The following is a 24961-nucleotide window of genomic DNA, read 5'->3' on the forward strand; positions in this document are numbered from 1 at the left end:
AGAGGTTATTGAAGGAGAGCGTGAGGAGTAGGCCGAGGTATGGCAAGGAGAGGGTGAAGTTAAGGAGGGCTTTATGGAAGGAGAGGTGAGACTGGAGAGGTAATGGAAGGAGAAGGTGAGAGAGAGGTAATGGTAAGGGTAGAAGGCTGAGTGAGTAAGAGGTATTGAAGGTGGCGACGGTATGGGAGGAGAGGTGAGAGGAGAGGTATGGTAAGGAGACGGTGAGAGGAAGAGGTACTGCGAAGGAGAGGGTGAGAGGAGACCTCTCACCTCTCCTTCCATACCTCTCCTCTCACCTCTCCTTCCATACCTCTCCTCTCACCTCTCCTTCCATACCTCTCCTTCCATACCTCTCCTTCCATACATCTCCTCTCACCTCTCCTTCCATACCTCTCCTCTCACCTCTCCTTCCATACCTCTACTCTCACCTTTCCTTCCATACCTCTCCTTCCATACCTCTCACCTCTCCACTAAGAATAATGGCTGCTTGTTCTGAGTGGCAGGGCAGTAAGGACAGCCTCTCTGTATGATCCTCCTCATGTGTCAGAGGGTGTTTGCGTTAAAACCATTAAAGCCAGTACTGTGACCCCATTCACCAGTTAGCCACTTGAGATAAACTGTGCTAGCCCACGCTAGGTTATCCTGCTAGCCTCTTTAGCATAAAAGCATACTATATAGATGCATAGAAGCCCACCAGACAGACTGCATGAAAGACTGCATTAGTGACAGGCAGAGTCACAGACCAGTTCACCTCAGGCCAATGTCACTCCCAGGTCGTCCCTGTTATGTCAACAGCAGCCACTCTCCCATTGTTTGTGTATCTAACATAGTACACTATCGTAGCCTGCTAGCAGCCATTGAGAGTAAATGGATTGCGTCAGTGAGTGGTGAAATGGACACACGTCATCCCTCTCAAACACAGTCATTAAGTGAAAGGCAGAGCAAACACAAGGCACAAAGGATTCACTGGTTGACTTGGAGAGGGGTAGACAGTGTATGGACCAAATTGTAAAGCTATTCATTCATTCACCCAGCGGTAATGAGGTACCGTCTGGTAGCCTGCTGCGAGGATGATTACTTGCAATGAAATGTGATGTTAGGTTGATTCGCTGTTTGTCTCTGTTTTTAGAGCTTTAGGACACGTAGATTAAAGGCTAGCCAGAGAATAAGACCATTTTCAAGACCGAACAGCAAGAAACTATTCTTATGCACATAGCAATTAAACTGTATGTGTGTCCAGGCTAAGAGAGGCAGTAAGGAGGAGAAGCACTTTTTAGAGCACACAGAGGAGTATGTGGACTTCCTGCCTGTGGAGTGGCGCTCCAAACTGGCACTGGATGGGGGTAAGGGGTGTGTTTGCTCGTGCGCAGTGTGTCCTCGATCCCAACTGAGCTGAGAGAGCAGCTGCTGTCGTCCACTAGCTTCCAGGAGGTGACACCCACCTTGTGATGGCATGCTGAATTTAGGTCACACTTGTGGAACCACAAGCCAGACGGCTAGGCTACATCTCTCACATGGAGTTCCGTGTACTGTCCTCTGCCCTACTCCTGTCCTGTCTCCTACGCCCTTTAATGTCCTATTCTGTCTACGATGCACATACAGAACTGAGTATTCAATATCTACATTTACATTTACATTTAAGTCATTTAGCAGACGCTCTTATCCAGAGCGACTTAATATCTATACAGGTCTTAGGCCTTAACTGTTTTAGCCAAGTGAATGGAAGGTTGATCTGAATAAAAATAGATCTGTAGAAGTATAGAGGATAAACAAAGGCTTACTCATAAAAACTATCCACTGTCAGACATATATTTGTATATGTTATTGATGGTTGAGTCGTGTGAATCTGTAGATACGGTGGACTCCATCATCCCAGACAAGGTGCGAGGACTGAGAGACCTGCTCAACAGCAGTGCCATGGACATTATGTACTACACCAGTCCCTTGTACAGGGACGAGGTGAGACTGAAACACACACACACATTGGGTTTAAGTCTTCATCTCACTTGACAACCGTATTGGCCCTGGCTAATTGATACCACCCTTATCTCCAGATCACCAGGGGCCTGACGTCAGAGCTGAACCGCCTCTACACCCTGTTCTGCTCCAGAAACCCTGAGTTTGAGGAGAAGGGGGGCAAGGTGTCCATCGTGTCGCACTCCCTGAGCTGCGTGATCACCTTTGACATCATGACAGGCTGGGACCCGGTGAGGTTCTGTCTGCAGGAGCACCAGGAGCTGGAGGAGGAGCTGGACCTGAGATGGGTCTCCTACGAGGAGAGACGCCTGCTGGAGCAGCTGCAGTTCACTAGGAACCGGTAGGCAGGGTGGTGGGTAGTGGGGTGCGTGTGTTTGTCTCTTTGTCACCGTTGAGATGGCCACCTAAACTGTGTCTACAGACAGTTCGGTAGTGTGTGTGTAGGAAGGAGTGGGGTGTGAGTGGTGTAGGTATTTTGTTAATGGTCTGAATACTAACAGTATTACTGAAACTCACTCTCTACTCCTCAGGTTACGAGAGCTGGAAGATCAGCTTCAAGGCCTGGAGGCCTCCAAACCGCTAGCACCCCCTGCTCTGAAATTGAAGGTACACTGCTAACTGCTCAAAAGCAATCCCTTCAACCCGGGACACAGGATCCAGGGTGATAATGGCAGAAAGTAACAAGATGACTAAGCAAATTACTGAAGGAAAGATGGTGTCTGTTTCCTCCTCTTCCCCAGGTGGAGAATTTCTTCTGTATGGGCTCTCCCCTGGCGGTGTTCCTGGCCCTGAGAGGGATTAAACCAGGGAACAGTGGAGAACAGGACCACCTTCTGCCTCGCTCCATCTGCCAGAGGCTCTTCAACGTCTTCCACCCCACAGACCCCGTGGTGAGACACCGAGACAGACAAACACACACACTTTTCTTTACAGTCCTGGAGGGCTGGATCACTTCGTTTTGTCTGTCTCTCTCTAGCCCTGCCATTCCCCTTTACCTCACAGCTCCTCTATGCATATCTAAGAGCCTTTATCATCTTAAGGATTGTTGGGAAAATTCTTACACAGGGACACTCGAAGTCAATCTTAAATGAATCATTCAGTTTATTGTCAGCGCGCTGGAGAGGTTCCAACCAACTCAATGCACCAAGTACAGATGTCAATCAGGAGCTCTGTCTGGGCAGTCTCAGCAGTTGTCTTTATATACGGCTATACACAGACAAGTTATATTTGCATGATTTAGCATAATGAATCATTACTGTTTTGTTTCATCCATGTGACCGACCAATACTGGTTCAGAACATGTGACAGACCAATACTGATTCAGAACATGTGACAGACCAATACTGGTTCAGAACATGTGACAGACCAATACTGGTTCAGAACATGTCACAGACCAATACTGGTTCAGAACATGTGACAGACCAATACTGGTTCATAACATGTGTCAGACCAACACCTCACGAGGCTTCTCCACTCTAAGCTGAGACCTTGAAACTGAGATCTTTCATTCGTTCTCAAAACAAGATCTGGGCGTACTGCCAAATCGCAGCTACTGATAGTGAGGATTTGTACAGTCAGCCACTTGCATGAACACAGAAATTAGTTACTTAGAACAGCACATGAATGGTACACAGAAATTAGTTATAAGAATAGCACAAACATTAAAATTTCCCTTACAGGATGATTAGACCCAGGGTTTTTTCCTGACCAGAGGGCAGACAAGGTGCTAGACTGACTGTGACTGGTTTGTCCTTGCTGCAGGCAAGCCCCTCATCCTTAAACATTACAGCAAAATTGCACCTGACAGATACACTGGTAAGAGATCATTCATTCTCCCAAGGTGAATCTGTATGTTACACATAAACTGCTGAAACTACTACTTTCTGTACGGACAGTGACAGGTGTTTTTCTTCTCCCAGGTGTAGTGCTGTAGACCCCACGCCATACGATGAGATCCGGCCAACCTTCATCAACCCACAGAAGGAACCGACGTCAGACACAGAGAGCATCCCCAGCCCCTCCACTTCCCCTGTCCTGGCCAGGAAATACTACAGAGAGTCTATCGCCAGCATGGGCAAGGCCAGCATCCTGGGTAGGTCTGTCAGTCCTCTGGTTGATTCTCTGTATAGAACCTTTTTGCCTTAAATCACCGTGCACATTATTATTACCTTAAATATTTCAATATGAGTGCCCTCATTACCTGTGCACATGATGCAGATTCAAACTCGAGGTGGTCCAAAGCTAGAAGGGAAAGAATTAAACTTCATTGTAAGATTACCTCACTCAGCAGGTTCCCATAGATTTTACAGTCAATCATTTGTACAGGAGATATTTGTAGACAGCACAACATGTCCTGAGCAGACAAAGCAGATGGTTCCATTCAAAGTACATCAGCATGTACTCAGCATCTTGTGATGGAATTGACATCTATTATTGGACTCACTCAACAGTATTTCCCTCACAGACCCACCTGTCAAATCATTTATGACATAGGCAACACTGTCATCTTGTGGAGAGAGCATGTAAAGACCAGAGCCGTACTACTGGGTTAGTCTCCAAAACTCCACCCTAGGCAAAAGATTAGGGTCTGGTTTCAATGACGGACTCTTGGCAACTTTCATAAGCGGAAGAGGGTGGATCCTCTTCCGACAGACAACTCTCCCAACAAATCACGAGGCAGACATGCCAGAACGTCGCGATTGGAAACCAAATTTGCTAGGGAAAAACTTTGCAGCGGTTTTAGTGAAGTTAGTTGCACTCATTAAAAATAATCTCTTCATCTTGCTAGATACTATTTAGTATTATATTCAAGCGGATAAGGTAGTGACGTAGTTCCTCTATGCCAAACTGACGTTCTATTACTTACAAAACCTGTTAAGCCGGAGCTGGGGAGGCAATCCGGATGTCTAGAGTCTAGGGTAGACTTCACTCACCTTTGTCGCACCCTATCTAAAATGAATCTCTCTCCCTCCCTCTCTCTGTGTGTCTTGCTCTCTCTCGCTGTCTTTCCATCTCGCTCTCTGTCTAGGAGCGGCCAGTATAGGTAACAGTATAGGGAAGGGGATGGGATACTGTTCTCCCGGTTCTCCCACTCTGCGCCCTCCGGAGTGTCCTTCGGCATCGAGGGCTGGACCCCAGAGGGAGAGGAGCCGAAGAGGACAGTCGACAGCCAATCAGCTTACGGCCTTTCGTCCACCTTGTCCCAGTCTCCCTCCACCCTCATAGACCCCTCAGGTTAGTTCAGCTACATTTCAACCCCAATTACACTTTCAGGAATAATTGTATTGTAGTCCATGTAATAGCAAGTGCCTTTTCATAATATTTGCCACCCTTGACCCCCCCAGAGTTTTTATATATATAAAAAGGAGAATGAATACATAATGCTAATTCACATCAGAGTTAAGTACCCTTTTGAATCTGTAGCAGTTACGTTTGTGCAGTATACAGTAGATGGTCTAAAATGTATTCTCACAGTGAATCTCTGTTCTACAGTGGAAATAGAGCGCTGCATCGGTATGGAACTCCGTGAGGGCCTTGTGGAGAGCCGCTATTGGTCAGCGGTGATCTCACATACAGCCTATTGGGTCTCACACGATATTGCGCTCTTGCTACTGACGTTCATATACAAGCAGGCCAACATGCCGCCACCCACAGAAGACAGTCCTGACCCAGAGTAAACACACAGAGAGAGACTCCATGTCCACACTCACACAACACAGCATCTTTATCACTCTCTGTTACTCCATTCTCTCTCTGTTTTTATACTGACATATCACTACTAACACACAGACTTTGTACTGTTTAGGATGGGATGGATACACACTCACCCAAGGGTGACACATTGGATTATGCCCCCCGGAGGAGGGCTGCCTGCCTGTCACTGTTATGACCAGTCCCAATGCATGCTCTATGAAGCATGGGGGATAGTAGGATCCTCTATGTATCCTCCCAGCCAGTCCAGCCGCCAACGAGTATGTCAGAGATTCCATTGCACACTACCGAAGGGGTGTCCTCTTCCTCAAAGATCACTGTCTCTGTCTGAAACTGCTGCCCTCCTGGATGTACACATCTCCAGCTCCCCCCATGTGTAGCAGCCATGGTTCAGCCCAACCCAAATCTTTCCTCTCCTCCACAGACCGTGGAGGAGAGGATGTACAAGTCAGCCTGGCCCCCTCAGTAAACTCCCTCATCCTCACTGGTCTGTCTCTTCTTACACTATGCTTCCATCTACAAGGACCTGGGCTGAATACTGGGACCCTTAGTCTCAACGCCTACAGTATGTCACTGTCTGAGCAAACTCAATGCAACTTTCAAAGTGGTCTAAACTTTATTTATATATTAAAATGTTAATATATTACCCTAAGAAAATAATACGGCATAGTTCCTATTTTTCTCTTTGTTGTGGAAATGTAAAAAAAAGGGGAGATCTTGTCTCTTGTCTCTAGTTTTTATTTTGATATTCCACAGGGACGCTGTAACTCTATTACCATGTGACTATCAAGTGACTTTTACGTAGAAGTATTGATCTACAAAAAGCCATTTTAGTATTTTTGTTTTTGCACGACAAAGTGACAAGATGACTGTACACATACGCAAACCAGATGCGTGCGTGTGCAAATTGATTTTGTCAACCCCACACCAAACACGATCACAACACGCAGGTTGAAATATCAAAACAAACTCTGACCCAATTATATTAATTTGGGGACAGGTCGAAAAGCATTAAACATTTATGGCAATTTAGCTAGGTTGTGGTTGCTAGCTAATTTGTGCTATTTAACTAGCTAGCTTGCTAGCTAATTTGTCCTGAGATATAAACATTGAGTTGTTATTTGACCTGAAATGCAAGGTCCTCCGATGATTAATCCACACATAAAACGGTCAACCGAATCGTTTCTAGTCATCTCTCAATTCAGGCTTCTTTTTCTTCTTTGGACTTTATATGGAGATTGGCAACTAGCATTCATAAAAGGTGCATTACCACAACCGACCTCAATTCATCTTTCAATCACCCACATGGGTATATGTTCCTAAAAACCAATGAGAAGATGGCACGTGGGTATATGCTTCTAAAAACCAATGAGGAGATGGGAGAGGCAGGACTTGCAGCGCGTTCTGCGTCACAAATAGAATCAACTTCTATTTTAGCGCCTGGCAGCACAGACGCTCGTTGGCAGTATGGGTGCAATGATTGAATAACATGTATGTGTACATTTATTTTGCAAAGCACATGACGCGTCTGGTTTGGGCATGGTGTAAAATTACCTTATGTCTTTGGTTTAATTATTGAATGGTGCTGTGTGGCAAACTGTTTGTTTTAGTTATGAGGTACATCTTTGGCTCCAACGAGTGAGGAACAACGGCTTGACTCACTTGACGTTCAGATGATGTTCACACATTGTCAGCAGGACATTCAAGTGACAGATGTACATCCATGTGAAAGTCAAGCTTGATAAGTGTAACTTACCTTATTGTCATTAAGTTTCTATTTTAGTCCTACCAGGAACCATGTAGATCCCTGTATGGAGATCTGAAATGTACCCTCCATTTTATTTTATAGGGCAACTTTTTAATCTAACCAAAACACAGGTGAAATCAGTTCTGTTCAGATGGATAGTCTAAAGTCTGACAAGCTCCGTTTGTATGCAATTCAAGTGTCCAATCAAAAGAGAGATCATGTCAATGTTTCAGTCTGTGGTTGGACAGAGGAGCTGTCACTCAGAGGTTCAAGCCAGTAGAAACTCTTCTCAGAAACCTTGAGAAGGTCATGAACAGAAAGTGACTTTCAGGTGCCTACTATTTGCATTGATACCGAGATAAATCAAAAAGAAAGGATGTATATATTTTTTTATGCAATTAATTTTTCATTACCATTTTTTTTAATCTGTAGTAGTGTTAACGTAGATCCCGGAGTCCAGCAGGTGGCCAAATATCTCTTTAATGTCACTAAGTTATTCTGTCTGCTTCACTCTTAGTGGCTAAGCTAGTATGAACAGAGCATGTTGAAATCCAAGGGCATTTTCCCTCTAGTAAAGGGCTTCAGGTCAGAGTTACTCAGCTTTAGTTGCTTTTTCCACGAACAATATGTAAAACTTAACAAGCTCAGTATATCTTTTATGGCTCGCAAAAAGAAGCATGATGCCTGAATCACTTTGCATCCCATGTGGTCATTTTAAATGTGAATGTGTCTCTCATGGGGGTTATTGCAGTGTTCCCAACAGACCTCTGAAATCCTGAAGCTGCATTCAGATGGTCTGGCGCTAGCTGCCCACTATCTAAAAACACATCCCACACAGCATTTGTTTTTTATATCAGCAGTTTTATAAGATGATGGATGCAGGATGATGAAATGTAACCAACCTCAAATGAATGTGTGTGATGCTGACTGCACATTGGCATTGTAGAGTTCCCTATATGTCCTATGCTTTGTCTTTAAAATAAGTCTCAATTGAGTTGTCTAAGAATCTGTATGGCACAAGCTAACTGTCCCAGTGGTCTCGTAGTCCACAGAATGGATTTATTTGAGTAGTTTTTAATGTAGATGCATGATGTGTATGAGAGTGGGACCTATTTTGTGAAGCGGACTTGGACCAGACTGCCTTGTAGAGGACCAGAGAACAACTTGAAGTCATGGACAATAAGGGAAAATTACTTGGAATTGTTCAGAGTGAAGGATGATGTTGGACCTTGCACATTCTCAATGGCTTGAAATTGCACAGTACCCCTTTTAGACATGGCTTGAAATTGCACAGTACCCCTTTTAGACATGGCTTGAAATTGCTTTTGTGTGTTTGTGTTAAATGTCAATGACAGACAAAGGTGAAAAACTGCCTGCCATCTAAATCAAGTTGTTTCTACATTGGGCAGTCATGCAACTATTCTCTCTTATAAAGGGTTTGAACACTCCCTACCATGTTGTTTTGAGTGTACTGATCAAGGACAGTTCAACTGATGTCTCTGCATGCTAAAATGATACGGGCTGAGTATGGGGGCAATTTAAAATGATGGTTGGAGGATGTTTTGTTCGTGGGCTATCATAATTGTGGTCTATTATAGTTTCAACACATCAGGCCAGCTATCACAAGGTGAACCTCACTCAAATAGACAAGCACAGACTGTTAACTATGTTCAGAAATACATTGGCTAAAGAACTAGGTTTGTTTAAATGGTGTGCTGTGCACGTTCTATTTTTTGTTCTGTTTTGAGAATGGTCTTGGGACTCTGTTATATTTTCTCACCATTCATCTCAGCTCCAAGCATCTAGTGAAGTCAAAGTGCGGTAGCTAGCTGGTCTATCCCAGAGTCACCCCTAGTTTAATGAGGGCTTTGGATGACCTTTGAACCCTAAGGGGTCGTCTGTAAAACCAGTTGTGTTCTGTTGGGCACACCGTAGCAAAATGTTTTGCAACAGAATATAGATGGTGTTCTAATTTTACAAGTTCAGGTAGTACCTCTGTTGCAAAACATTTCCCACCAACTGAACATGATCCAGGGCTTTCGCCTTTCAGATAATGTCCACAGAATGAGAGGTACCATCATCTAGAAATGTCTGCATTGCCTGGGTCGACTGAATGAACGAAACCTTTTTCAATAAGACTGTTTAAAACTTTGTTAGTTTGATTTTGAAAGGATTTCTGCTGGAAAAGTGACTGTCCCTAGAGCTGGGCAATAACCCACCATGCCTGAAATGGATTCAAACTGCCATCTAAAACGCTATTTCCTTTTTGTAATTTTAAAAATTGTTTTATGTACAATGGCTTCTTTTATTCTGTATCCTTCTCCCATCTGCTGCTTCTAAAGTTGTTCTGTCATGTCCCAAGTATGATATCTGAGATGTAGTACTGACGTCTGGACTGTCTGGTCTGTCTGAATGAAAAGTGCTTAAATGTGTGGGAGGGAGGTCTGGGATGAGGCTGAGGGAGGAAGATATTCTCCAAATATTAAATGGGAAAGATTCGCTAGTTTCCATCTCCCGGTTTTGATGGAGCACAATACTGCTATTTGTTTCCTTTGAACCGTACATCAAATTCTTTCCTCGGCCCCACACATACTTTCCACCCACACCACAATAGCTGATTCATAGTTAATGAATAGAGCTTTGTGTGATTGAAGATATGGACCTAACACTTTTTATGTATCTAATGTGGTACTGTAGTAGAATCCCAATGCAGTTAAGCAATATCTGTAAAGCAGAGATGGGATTAGTTAAATTAAGTGAATGCAACAACAAAAAACTGCAATTCCCATTGTTCTAGGTTTGTCCACAAGATGGCATAGATGGCCATGTAGTAAAACAATGGCCCCCATTGACCAATCTGGTCATCACAGACCTCTCCAAGTCTATTTCCTCTCTCCATTAACAATGAGGCAATTAGCATGAGACAGTTACTCAGTTACTAGTTACTACTGATCAGCCCTGCAGTGGTCCTTATGTCTGAGCTATTAGAAAGGATTTATAGGGTGATGTACTTGAGCTGCCCTTCTCTTAGTTTGTGCAGTACTAACTCCTAGTTAAATCACACGCAAATACCTTGGCAGTGAATTGTAAACTACTGTGTGTACACCATGCTATAACGCTGTAATATACTTTCTAACTGTATGTTTATATGTCCATGTCTAGTATGGTTTGCCGTAATAGTGATTGTAGGCTACATGTCATTTGATTTGTACAAAGTTACACATTTCTATTGGACAGTGCCATATCCACTTGATTACAGATGCTGTTGTGAACTTCATTAGAAGACACAGTACACATTCCTCATCAGTAATTAACTGTCTGGAATTGATTGAGACTATTTTAGTGACACCACCAGTGTTGTGTGAAAGCCAGACATTATACAGCGAAACCAGACCAGGGCCCTCCACAGCAAGCTCCACTCCACATAAGTGTACTGTCTCTCTCCTCTCCTCTGCAACACCAGTCCCAACTCCACTCTCCTGCGCTCCCTGCATCTGACTCAAATGTTTACCCAGCAATTAAAACAACCTTTATAAGGCAATGGGTCGGCTGCCAGACTCCAACGAGGGGGTCAGAGCAGCAAGAGAGAAAGGTTATACATTGTTTCAATGCAGACCATAGTCTGAGGCCCAAACTCCTTAGCTGGAGCTGGAGAGCTGACACTAGTGAGAGCAGAACACTGGAGGAGAGACAGAAACCCTGATGATTCATGCCTTACCGCCAACCACTTGGAGCAGGAGAGCATGCTGCTGTACAGAAGAGCAGATGCAATGGAAAAGAAATGGACAGCAGCTCAATCTTTGCCAAACTAGCCATTTGTGTTGCTATGGCTTTGAATGCACATCAACAAATCCAAACAAATGAGTAGTTTGGCTAAATATATAATTCTCTAGAGTGGTGGAGGCAGTGTGTGGATAGAAAAATCTGTACAATTCCACACATTGATGTGTATTTTATTTAGTTTACAATGACTAATAACTACTATCCATGCACACTCAACAGGGTATTCTTTCAAGGCTGAGGTTGTGGATCCATCAAAGGGGCTTGATTATTCTTCACTTCAGTCAGCCCATAACTCATGCCTGTTGATCTGTCAAAGTGTATGCCTACAATCCACTCCTGATGTTGGTATTTTAATGATGTACCAGAAATGAAAATACAGGGAGCGAGATTATCTTGTTATTTTATTTTGCTCAAGAAAAATAATGAACAGAAAGGATGTGTGGGTCTGATAAGAGGGTAGGACACCATTTAAGGATAACAAGTGCAATGCATGTTATGTTAAACCTTTGACATGTGTTTCATCAAAAAGAGTGATCAGCAGCTATATCCAAATCAGACTTGTGGGTGCATACTGGACATTTTGTAACATCTTTACCAGTGAGAGCGTAATATTGCAACATATTTAAGACTAGTGGGCTCGCTGGATTTGATATACGTAGATGGGGGGGGGGGGGGGGGGGTTAGAACGTGTGTTCTAAATGAGTAATTGTGTGTAATTCCCTCGGCGGGGACCCCATAGCGGTCCCCGGATGTACCACCGCAAACGCCATACTATTTCCATAAAAGGCATGCAGCAGCGGTTCTATGCGCTTGTTATTCCCTACCAAACGGTTGGATTTCCCAATGGGTCAGTTATGGATGAAAGCATGGAATAAAACACGACATACAAAAGCATAGTTTTAACTTTTACAATGTATTTCTAAATAAGAGTGCGTGGTTGGGGACATAATTGAAACTCCAAGCCTAGGGGTTAGAAAAGATCTGCGAGATTATAAAAAATGACATTGTACGTAATTTCCCGCGTCACACAAACCCCTTCCAATGAAAAATAAAATAAGTATGGAAGGAGCAGGGGATTGACCGGGCGGGTAATGTTGGGAGAGAGGAACTGCTGAACGGTTTGAAAGGAAAAGTCGATTGGAGCTGGAGCAGTGAGTGACGTTATCTGGTGGAAAGAGGGAGGGAGAAAGAGAGACGGCTGGACTCCATTAGCTGAAGCCAGGAGGCACTTTGGGATACTTCAATTGGACGAGTTCTTTGGGATATTCTCTTTGAAAAGACCCAGATAGTCTACATTATTTAGAAAATCTGGTTGACTATCGAAACCTCGGAAGTTTAAGTGGCTTTTTGGATTTGGTTGGTGTATTTGAGAAGGTGAGTGGACACAACCGATTTAATTTACGTCCTCAACTCAAATGTAGTTCTTTTTGCGCACTCTGCCGTTCTGGAATATGAAAACATAGTATTTTTTTGTGCGCCAACTGTAGATTATAAGGCCTGCTATATCTGGGAAATAACGTATGATTCTAACTCCCTTTTACTCTTTCAAACGTATTCGTTTTGTTCATGTATGGACATATTAAGTGAGTTACACTGGTTGACCAGATTGTGTGCTCTCATGAGTTCTTGTATGGGGCTGCTTACGTAATCAACTTCATATTTGTCAGGATGTCTTTACCGTTAGAAAAAGCAGGTGAACACAAAGACGGGAGAGTATTTTTATTGAAGTTCAGCTTGCCATAACTTAAGCCGGTACCCTTTGTTCTTTTTTGGTTATCGATTAATTGCGTCCTTCACATGTAGTCTTAAAGGGGCAATCTGCGGTTGTTACATCCAATTGTTTTTGGTATGTACCCATTGATAATGTAATGCCTCATGACCTTAGTTCAACTGTCGTACCCAATCAGAACCCTAAATATACGTGTGACTGTTTCCAAATATTGAAGTAAACACATTGTATAGCCTCAACGTTGTTCAAACTATGTTGATATCATGGATGGTCAGTCCTTGCATCTCTAGTTATGTCTGAATTTGAGTGGTTACATTACTCCAACCACAGTTTTTGTCGAATCTGGGGTGGGATTTCGCGTTGTTTCAATTGCTGATTGCCGCTTTAAGACTTATTCATGACTCCAATTACATTGAGCCATTGGATGTCCCATTAGCCTTGAGGCAAATGCCCCGACGCCTGCCCAAATGCTCTGTCTAAACGCAAATATGCCTCGCATGCAATACAGCTTTGGAAACATTTGGAACTTAACTTGCATATCATTTTTCATATACAACAGATACACTTACTGTCGCAGTTCAGGAAAGTTACAACCGCCTGTATTTTGACAAACATGCCATCCAACCGCAAATGTGGAATGGAATGGTCCAATGGAAATGCGAGCGCAAGGTGAGAGAATGTCATACCTGAGGTAGTGAGTGGAAACAGCCGGGTGCGACTGCTAAATTGCGCCCCGTGGGTGCTTTAATAAAAAAATAAAAAAATAATTTGTTGCCTAATTGAAAGTTAAGTTCCAAAGGTTTCCAAAACCGTATCGCTACCGCGGATTAATAACGTTTCTAAACGTTAAAACAACGTCGGGATTGTAGTTCACATTCCTCCAAACCATCAGCAGAGAACCAAAGACAAGGACCGGTTGTGAGCCACCTTGTGCCCTTTGGGTTCTCAAGAACTAATGAAGCCTTGGTTAGAGCCATATCCAAAGCATGCTTCAAATGGCCTATAAGAAAACTCACATTTGACATTTTATGATTAAAGAAACACAAACTGTTCTGGACAATCACAACATTTTATCAAAACACTTTGATCGGCTATGGTGGTCTGGGTCCTGTGCTTCCTCAAGTCACTTTCAGTCTGCATATGACAAACTTCACAAATGTATGGCAAGCACAATTTTGATACATATTTTTTTTACCAGTTGAATGGAAGTACTTTTTTCTTTGGCAGTTTTTCCTAATTGTTGTGATTGGTGTGAGGATGGCGCTGGACGGTATACGGATGCCCGATGGCTGCTATGCGGACGGAACGTGGGAACTGAAGATGCACGTGACAGACCTCCATAGGGACGTGTCTTTGAGGGTCACCGGCGAGATCCACATCGGTGGGGTCATGCTCAAACTCGTGGAGAAACTCGGTAAGAGATGTTCAATGGTGTTGCACTCTTTTTATGTCCAGCTTCTTCTGGAAGAAATGTGCTTATGTCCTGAAATGTGCTTATGTCCTGTTTTTATTCCCCATCTTATTCAAAGTATTGGAATAGAAACATTTGCATATTGATTTATGTCAATGTTTTATTTTGTATTTTCTGTTGATTTGTGCTTTTATTCAGATGGCCAATTTCTACTACATTTGTTTTCCTTATGTGGTTGACCAAGGGGAGGAAGGCCATAGGCGGTCACGAGGCAATGTTCTTTGGCCCCTGTCCCCTCTGCCTCCCATCTGCAGCTGGGTTATGTCTGTCAGTTATCTAGTCATATTTGTGAGGCAGTAAATAATTTTCTTTGCAACAGTTACTCAACTGACAACTGGAATGTGACTTCATCTAAACACCATTAACAGATAATAGCAACTTGTAACCAGTGAGCGACGTATACTAAACATACAGGCTACTCTGTTGGCTTAAGTGGGAATTCAGAATCTGTAATGTTTTATGATATGGATATACTGTAACTTCTCACATTCTATCACATGATTAGCAACATCCAATGGAATTCTGCTGCCATTTTACACGTTTCTGAGTGAGAGATTGAACAGAGTGGAACACTGGGTTGTTTCATGGTGACAAACATCATGATGGCAGTGCAGTTTGGGACTTGACAGCGTCTTAGGTGTGCGAATACCCAACATTTCTCCATTGCACAATATTTTATTCCCTGGCCTGCACATTTCCCTGTTTTAGCCCTTCTGTTAAAACTCAGTATAATTGTGGCCTTTGTTCTCTGTGGTCCTATGTGCTGCATCTAAACCAGGCTCACATGCAGCACTGCTGCTGCACCATGTGGGAAAACGTTAGTAAGGCTCTTTTTACTGACTAAGATGTTTTTGACTCGTTCAGTCAAAATAACAAATCTTTTGACTCCATTCATTCATTGGATTCAGTTTTGCCCAGAGTACGCAGGACCCCCTACCGGAGAATGATGAACTGAAAACTCAAGTCATGATTTTACAAGCCTCACATTCACCGTAAGGGGTTGATTGGAATGAGACTTGTAAAAGGGTGCTTTAAACAATGTACATGTGTTGATTGCTAGGCATACAAATAAGATGATTTGTTGATGCATTTGAAAGAAGGTCTAGTTGAGGCCGTAACCGGACTATATTGTGAACGACTATTGGCGGAGTGCATTGCTTGACTGCTGTGAGGGTGATGAGCACAATATCGTTTGCGAACTGCAGCACCCCAATGGTTCGAGTTTGTTGAGCAAAGGCTGTGTATGTTTTTGTTTTACAAAGCTGTGTCCCTCATATCCAATCTAATCATTACATTCGTTCCTATTACATGAGATCAATTATCAGTTCTAAATATGTATTTTCCTTCTCTGTGCTGCCGGCAGCGTGATCTGTTTTCCTGCGCGCATATATGACGGACATTTATTGGTCGGAGCAAGTCTAAGGAGCCGCTGAGCCGGAGGAGCGCGTATTAATCCTGCTGTCAGTCAGAAAAACTCATCTTGACTCTCGAGTCAGTAAAAAGAGTCTTTCAAAAAGGATGAATCGTTCGCAAACTGCACATCACTAGAAGATGTGTGTGGATGAAGCTGCACGTTCCCCTTGTGAAGGCTTCCCTTCTGCTACAGCATGAGTGTGTGTGCTTTTATAGGGGGTTGTCCAGCTCGTTGTAATAGTTCATTTACTGCTCATGTTATTGGTCAATAGTTTATATTTATGATGCTATTCTGCGAATCATGTTGTGCTTGGTCCTGGCTACCTTTGGGTTTGTGAGTTATCACTAGTGGATTCAAGTGGTGTGTGGTTTGATGTCCATGGTTTAGAATAGTTTGGTTCAGCTGACCGTGACTGTCAGTTGTTCTTGTCACACTGAAACGAACACTGATTATACTAAACATTAGGAACACCTACCTAATATTGAGCTACATCCCCCTCCCACCTTGGATTCTACAAGGTGTTGAAAGAAGTCCACAGGGATTCTGGCCCATGTTGACACCAATGCTTCCTAAAGTTGTGTCAAGTTGTCTGGATGTCTTTTGGGTGGTGGACCATTCTTGATATGCACAGGAAACGGTTGCGTGTGGAAAAATCCAGCAGCGTTGCAGTTCTTGACACAAACCGGTGCGCCTGGCACCTACTACCATACCCCGTTCAAATGCACCATTTTTTTCTTGCCCATTCACCCTCTGAATGGCACACATACACTACACGTCTCAAGGCTTAAAAAACCTTTAAACTGTTTCCTCCCCTTCATCTACACTGATTTTGAAGTAGATTTTAACAAGTGATCTCAATAAGGGATCACATCTTTCGCCTAGTCAGTCTGTCATGGAAAGAGGTGTCCTTAATGTTTTGTACATGTTTTTTTCCCAGCTTTACCATACCACCAACCTTTTTTCCTCCTCTTCTTAATATCTGAACGGTATTTTTTTATTTCACCTTTATTTAACCAGGTAAGCTAGTTGAGAACAAGTTCTCATTTACAACTGCGACCTGGCCAAGATAAAAGCAAAGCAGTTCGACATACCACAACACAGAGTTACACAGGGAATAAACAAACATACAGTAGAAAAAGTCTATATACAGTGTGTAAATTAGGTAAGATAAGGGAGGTAAGGCAATAAATAGGCCATGGTGGCGAAGTAATTACAATATTGCAATTAAACACTGGAATGATAGATATGCAGAAGATGAATGTGCAAGTAGAGATACTGGGGTGGAAAGGAGCAAGATAAATACAGTATGGGGATGAGGTAGTTGGATGGGCTATTTAGATGGGCTATGTGCCGGTTGAAGGCATGTATCAAACTCCCAGTTATCCAATCGTTTGTAATAAATGTGAAGGAATAGCTTACCAACGTGTGGTGAACTAGATGATCATTTCAGCACCACTTTGATTGCTTTGAGACAAGCGTGGGGACTCGTCTTGATAAATCAATCTCAGTGTGTTTATTTTTTATTTTTTTCACTTTGTTTGGATATTGGTTAGGCTACAATTAAGCTGTGGAAATGTTAGCTTAGTTGAGGTGAGTTCTGCTCATGATCATCTTGTCTAGTTGGCTCATTTATTACATTTTGTCTGCATGTTTTATAGCTTAATAAGGTGGATTATTTTGCTCTTCACTCGCAGTCTGTTAGTATCCTAGGCCTACTCCCTACCAAAAGCACTTTTACATATATATATTTTTTTTTTACCTGTATTTAATTAGTCAAGTCAGTTAAGAACAAATTCTTATTTACAGTGAGGGCCTACAGCGGCCAAACCTGGACGACGTCAATTGTGAGCGGCCCTATGGGATTCCCAATCACGGACGGTTGTGATACAACCTGGATTCGAACCAGGGTGTCTATAGTGACGCCTCTAGCGCTAAGATGCAGTGCCACTCGGGAGCCCCACTTGTCTCAATCAATGTGATCTGTTTCACTGAATCTCCATATGTATAGGCTATTTGGTTCATTGGTTTCTGGCTGGGCAAATAAGTGGTGGTGGCATAGCTCATCTATTCGTTTGCTCATCTCACTGATCAGGAACATTTAGCATGCAATAATGTAGCCTAAGTCAAGTGTAGACCTATTTTATTTTGATCGACCGCATATAGACCACTACACAAGCCCGCGAAGGTTGTGAAATATGAACATGAGTCGCATGCTTTTGAAAATAGGATTGTTATAATTTTCTCTGGGTATCATGATTAAGATATTCTCAATGTAAGACCCTAGGCCTGCTCCCTAACATAGTGGAGTGAGAGTAGTAAAGGGATGAAACGTGGGCTCTGTTTCAAAATATCATATTTTTTTTTACATGACATGTTCCCGTGATGCAAGTCGTGTGGGGAAAAATGTGTATTTTGTTATGTTCTTACTACAAAACATGTGTTGATTGGGGTAGGTGTATCTTGTCTGTTTTTTTTAATGAACTATTGATTTTATTCATTTGGACGTAACATAATGAAACAAAAAAATATGGTATTGTTTTGAAAATACATTTTGTGTCTTGTGTTTCTTAGGACCTGCCTAAACACATTAATAATGGATTTCTTTTTGATGGTGTATATTCAATAGATTTATTAAAATACACTCCTACTACCACTTGCCACCGGTATGCACACAAGGTATAAAAGGTGTATGCAGGCAAGAATGTGGTAAAAAATGGCATACCGTGAATCCTATGTGAAAGCAGTAAAAGCAACACTGTGGCGTAGCAAAGGGGTTGTGGGTCTCCTCACATGCAGACAAACACATCTGAGAGGCGCAAGAGCCACATCTGCTGATTGTCCAAATAATTGTTAATCACCAGTGGTCTCAGTATCTCCTCTTGATAGCAGTAAAATACAACGTGAACTGTAGAAGCACTGCAGCTGAGCTAACTTATCCCTCCAGTCATAATTACTTCTTAAGCCATCGCTTTGTGTAGTGTTTGTTTCAATTACCCCTCTAAGGAAGGCCCTAAAAATTGTCAGACTCCAGCCACCCTAGTCATAGACTGTTCTCTCTGCTACCACGCGGTACCGGAGTGCCAAGTCTAGGTCCAAGAGGTTTCTAAACAGCTTCTACCCCCAGCCTATAAGACTCCTGAACATCTAATCAAATTGCTACCCAGACTATTTGCATTGCGCCCCCCCTCTTTTAAATTGCTGCTACTCTGTTATCCATGCATAGTCATTTTAATAACTCCATTTACATATTAACTCGACTAACCGGTGCCCCCCGCACATTGACTCTGTACCGGTACCACCTGTATATAGCCTCCACATTGACTCTGTACCGGTACCACCTGTATATAGCCTCCACATTGACTCTGTACCNCACCTGTATATAGCCTCCACATTGACTCTGTACCGGTACCACCTGTATATAGCCTCCACATTGACTCTGTACCGGTACCACCTGTATATAGCCTCGCTATTGTTATTTTACTGCTGCTCTTTAATTGTTACTTTTTTTTGTATTTTTCTTAACTGTATTGTTGGTTAGGACTTGTAAGTAAGCATTTCACTACAATGTTTACACCTGTTGTATGGGGAGCATGTGACAAATACAATTTGATTTGAAATGATTGGCAAGTTAAAAAGTTCATGTAGCTGCTATGGTTATCCTCAAACGGCCCCCATAGTTGACATGTTGGTGTTTGGGTGCACCTTAGATGGCATGGGAACATTCAAATAGGTCTAGTCAGGTTGTTTTCCATTGTAATCATTAACCCAGTCTCCCTGCAGACTTGACACATGGCTACTCTGTTGGCCTTGTTCAGATACTGTACATATGACCAGCAGTGGAATAGCCAGTAGTGGTAATGAGATGATGAAGTAATGATCAAGTATTATCCACATTTAGAGTAAATCAACAACTTACACTGGATAGAGTGGGACCCTGGGAGCACCTCTAGTGTGACACTGTTGTATTGTGAGAAAAGGCACCACCTCTTTTTTATGTGTGTGTGTGTGCGCGCTTTCTCCCAGCTGTACGTGACCTCTTTTCATGCCTCCCGTTCCACCCACCTCTCACTGGTGACATCGTTGAGTACAGACTGAACTGCATTCAAGTGCTTTGGCCACATGTAGGCATATGGACTCTGATTGGTTGAATGATAGTCAGATGGTTGTCTTGGTGCAGGGAGGTTAATTTAGAGGGCATCCTTTTGAAGGTAGTCTGTCAACACACACACGCAGATGCCACGTACTTCTGGCACTCAGACACACAGGGTGTCCTGTCCCAGTCTCTCTCAAATCCCTTGTGATTCTGTTAATGTCTAAGGGTGCTGTCCGTGGCATGCGCTGCGCTGCATTGTCACACATACTGAGCTAAGATTTCTCACTGTGGTTTCACAGCTACTGTTTACAGGCCACATTCAAAACACAACCCTTTACCAGCACAGTTCTCTTGTGGGTGGGGGCATGCGTTAACATGCATAATGCATGTGTTCTGTCTTCCGTCCGTCTCCATCCCCTACTATAAGCAGTGACTATCCACTTTACATCAGAGGCTCAGATGGGGAGCTAGTAACTACAGTACAGCATAATGGATTCAACTGTGAAATGCCAGGAAAGCACTTTGCCATTGATTAGTCTTCATTCCCCCTGATCTGAGGAGTACGGTATTTCAGGCTGCATTATTAAGAATCCTCACCTCTGATCGCCCCTCACTCACTACTTCACTTGTTTGTGTCTACTACATTTGGACATTATTACTTTGTTCTTATCCAAAGTGCTTCCTTTTGAAAGCTTTTCTGTTGGAATCGAAGGGGAAACCAACATCTGACAAAACAACATCAGCTATGGACTTTATTTGATGAAGATGGAACAATTGTCACACTACTGTATCAACCATTGTAGGAAGTCTAAACTTCTGAGACTTTGGCTCACTATCAACTTTGGGTTCATCATCAAATATGGTTAAAATGGTCTAACTTTATTTCACACTCAAACATGAGATTTTGCTGCTGCGTTGAAGATGACGGCAATGGTAACTGTCATCTTACTCAATTTCACACAGTAAACCATGATCATTTGCCACCTCATGAGCAGTTTCCATTGCCGGGCATCACCTCCATCTAATCCGAGGGGTTTCAGTAGCCTTTGTCATCCTAACTAATCCTAGTGAAGTATTAACGGTGCCTAGATCTTTTTTTTTTTTTTAACACCGTACTAGTCAGAAGTTTGGACACAGTTACTCATTCCAGGGTTTTTCTTTATTTTTACTATTGTCTACATTGTAGAATAATAGGGAAGACATCAAAACTATGGAATCACGTAGTAACCAAAAAAGGGGTAAACAAATCTAAATATATTTGCGTTTCTTCAAAGTAGCCACCCTTTCCCTTGATGACAGCTTTGCACAGCCTTGGCATTCTCTCAACCAACTTCATGAGGTCGGCACCAGGAATGCATTTCAATTAACAGGTGTGTCTTTTTAAAAGTTAATTTGTGGAGTTTCTTTCCTTCTTAATGCGTTTGAGCCAATCAGTAGATAGATTTGGTAAAAGACCAAGTCCATATTATGGCAAGAACAGCTCAAATAAGCAAACAGAAACGACTGTCCATCATTACTTTAAGACATGAAGGTCAGTCAATATAGACCATTTCAAGAACTCTGAAAGTTTCTTCAAGTGTAGTCGCAAAAACCATCAAGCGCTATGATGAAACTGGCTCATGAGGACCGCCACAGGAAAGGAAGACCCAGAGTTACCTCTGCTGCAGAGGATATGTTCATTAGTTACCAGCCTCAGAAATTGCAGCCCAAATAAATGCTTCACAGAGTTCAAGTAACAGACGCATCTCAACATGTACTTTTCAGAGGAGACTGTGTGAATCAGGCCTTCATGGTCGAATTGCTGCAAAGTTGTCACTAATAAAAGGACACCAATAAGAAGAAGAGACTTGCTTGGGCCAAGTGAATCAGGCCTTCATGGTCGATTTTTATTTAATAATTTTTTTGGGGGGTTCCAACCGCCGCATTCTGCAGCGATATGCCATCCCATCTGGTTTGTGCTTAGTGGGACTATCATTTGTTTTTCAACGGGACAATTACATTTACATTTACATTTAAGTCATTTAGCAGACGCTCTTATCCAGAGCGACTTACAAATTGGTGCATTCACATTATGATATCCAGTGGAACAACCACTTTACAATAGTGCATCTAACTCTTTTAAGGGGGGGGGGGGGTTAGAAGGATTACTTTATCCTATCCTAGGTATTCCTTAAAGAGGTGGGGTTTCAGGTGTCTCCGGAAGGTGGAGATTGACTCCGCTGACCTGGCGTCGTGAGGGAGTTTGTTCCACCATTGGGGTGCCGGAGCAGCGAACAGTTTTGACTGGGCTGGGCGGGAACTGTACTTCCTCAGAGGTAGGGAGTACAGTTCCCGCTCAGCCCAGTCAAAACTGTCACGTAGTAACCAAAAAAGGGGTAAACAGATCTAAATATATTTGCGTTTCTTCAAAGTAGCCACCCTTTCCCTTGATGACAGCTTTGCACAGCCTTGGCATGACCCAAGGCTGCGTAAGGGCTATTTGACCAAGAAGGAGAGTGATGGAATGCTGCATCAGATGACCTGGCCTCCACAATCACCCAACCTCAACCCAATTGAGGTGGTTTGGGATGAGTCGGACTGCAGAGTGACGGAAAAGCAGCCAACAATTGCTCAGCATATGTGGGAACTCCTTCAAGACTGTTGGAAAATAATTCCAGGTGCCGCTGGTTGTGAGAATGCCAAGAGTGCGCAAAGCTGTCATGCAAAGGGTGGCTACTTTGAAGAATCGCATATCTTTTAATTCGTTTAACACTTCTTGGTTACTACATGATTCCATATGTGGTGTTTCATAGTTTTGAAACACCACACATAGTTTTACGATGTAGAAAATAGTAAAAATCAAGAAAGGCCCTTGAATGAGTAGGTGTTCTAAAACTTTTGACCGGTAGTGTACGTTGGTAGTAATTGCCCAGTCCCTTGCACTGCCTATGAGGTGGTAATAACATGATCATTGTCCAACAAACACGTTGGTTTCTTTGGGCTTTGTTGAAGCGAGCACCATGAAGCACTGTTGGTTAAAAATGTTGAATTCTTTGACGCGAGTACCAGAAAATACCCATATTATCACAATTTTTAAACAGTGCCAAGATCTGTCCTGGCCTTTTACACAGGCCTTTATACAGTGTCCATGAAGGGACAGGACAGCCACTGGCCTTGTGCTCTTATTGTTAGCCTATATAATGGAGGCCTGCCTGGCTGGCAGTTGGCCCAACTTGTACTAGCACTCAATGCTAATGCAATCTCTGGAATTCTGATGCTCTAACACAGACGTCATTAAATTGAGCGAGGCACATTTTGTACAGACACACACACACACACACACACACACACACACACACACACACACACACACACACCGGTATGGCCTCCCCCTTCCTGTGAACGTGGGAATGCAAACACTCCAGCAAACTTTTGTTCTGCGCAATCTTTTTTTCTAAGAATGCGTTGTTGTAATGTTGCACCATCCTGGAATAAAGTCCCTGTTTTCTGTATCAGGGCTCCAAGAAAAGAGTTTGAGAAGTCAAACCTCTGACTTTAGGGAGTAGAGGAGTTACTTTGTTAGTATACAGTACCTTTACCCTGAGGGAGGGGGACCGCATGGAGGAAAGTCAAAACTCTTATGTAAAAGGCGTGTTTGAGTAAAGTAATGTTGCCCCTCCAACCTGGGTGGGTGTTGACTCCCAGTGGGAACGTTCTAAGGGGCTTTGGCTTTGACTCTGAATAGTAGAGCCAATCAGTGTTGTGTAGCCCCTGCTTAGCTTCATCCTGACAGCTGTGTAGAGGGGAGTAAGGTTCAGCTGCCCTTAAACGCTGTTTTCCCATCCTAATGGTTGTGGTTCGGATTCGAGGGTAAGCTGATCCTAGATCTGTGTTGTAAGGGATGGAGAAGTGGCGGTGGGCTGGCTGAGAGGAAGGGGGGGTGGGTAGGCTTGGGGAGGAGGGGGATAGAGGGAGGTGGTCTTTTTGACGTGAGACACGGCGCTAGAATTCCATAAAAGTCTTCTGTGGAGCAGGAAATTATTTCCAGGGTTTGGCATGTTCTCTGGAAGCTACAATGCTGTCATCCAATACCTTCTGCTTCAGCTCTTTCCCCCGCTCTTTCATTCACTCTGTTTCTTTCCCTTTCGATCTACCCCCTTTTTTGGAAAATGTTTTGCGTATGTGGAGCCTGTGCCCTGACATTTTCCTATAGCGGTTTTATTCATTGAGAATCCATGTCCCTTGAAATTGTTTTTGGGGTGTCTATTTAGACGCCATGTGCGGTATTGTTTTAGTTGTTGCCCTAATTTTTTTATAAATAGACACTACCGTTTTTATAGAAATGTACACTACCGTTCAAAAGTTTGGGGTCACTTAGAAATGTCCTTGTTTTTGAAAGAAATGCAAAAAAAAATTGTCCATTGAAGTAACATAAAATTGATCAGAAATACAGTGTAGACCTTGTTAATGTTGTAAATGACTATTGTAGTTGGAAACAGCTGATTTTTGTTTTCTACATTTTTTAAAATAGAATATCTACATTTATCAGCAACCATCACTCTTGTGTTCCAATGGCACGTTGTGTTAGCTAATCCAAGTTTATCATTTTAAAAGGCTAGTTGATCATTAGAAAACCCTTTTGCAATTATGTTAGCACAGCTGAAAACGTGTGCTGATTTTAAAAGAAGCAATAAAACTGACCTTTTAGACTAGTTGAGTATCTGGAGCATCAGCATTTGTGGGTTTCGATTTACAGACTCAAAATGGCCAGAAACAAAGACCAATTGGCGCTAAGCAACTGACATTTCATTTTAAAAAGTGGTGGAGAGGTTTTCCTAGTTCTCCAATCAGAACGGAAAGTTTGAATGGTCCGTTGTCGTGGTGGGGTTTTGGCTGGTGTCCCCGCTGACCGGCCTGTCCGTTGGTGCTAGTGACCAGAGGAAGATTGTACGTGTTTGACAATGGAGATGGTCAGGGTTTGACAATGTATTAGGGGGTTTGTGAGGAAACGGACGCGGTTTAACGCAGGATGTGTGACTTCCTGTGAAATGTTGTTC

At 42.9% G+C, this 24961-nt stretch overlaps 2 protein-coding genes across 2 annotated transcripts in view; both read left to right on the forward strand.

Annotated features, from left to right (window-relative positions):
- Positions 1–9934, forward strand: part of LOC111962988 (phospholipase DDHD1-like) — a 38507-nt gene extending 28573 nt beyond the window's left edge. Inside the window, 12 exon segments of the mRNA XM_070443275.1 lie at positions 1251–1343; positions 1853–1959; positions 2055–2317; positions 2508–2583; positions 2718–2867; positions 3126–3132; positions 3739–3777; positions 3780–3792; positions 3897–4069; positions 5006–5034; positions 5037–5211; positions 5470–9934. Of these exon segments, the coding sequence (XP_070299376.1) occupies positions 1251–1343; positions 1853–1959; positions 2055–2317; positions 2508–2583; positions 2718–2867; positions 3126–3132; positions 3739–3777; positions 3780–3792; positions 3897–4069; positions 5006–5034; positions 5037–5211; positions 5470–5654 (1310 nt within the window). The 3' untranslated portion in view covers positions 5655–9934.
- A 2102-nt stretch (positions 9935–12036) lies between these two features.
- Positions 12037–24961, forward strand: part of LOC111963404 (fermitin family homolog 2) — an 85590-nt gene continuing 72665 nt past the window's right edge. The window contains 2 exon segments of the mRNA XM_070443402.1: positions 12037–12592; positions 14175–14361. Of these exon segments, the coding sequence (XP_070299503.1) occupies positions 14205–14361 (157 nt within the window). The 5' untranslated portion in view covers positions 12037–12592; positions 14175–14204.

Source organism: Salvelinus sp. IW2-2015, linkage group LG4q.2 (genome assembly GCF_002910315.2).
Source record: "Salvelinus sp. IW2-2015 linkage group LG4q.2, ASM291031v2, whole genome shotgun sequence".
NCBI classification, from domain to species: Eukaryota; Metazoa; Chordata; class Actinopteri; order Salmoniformes; family Salmonidae; genus Salvelinus; species Salvelinus sp. IW2-2015.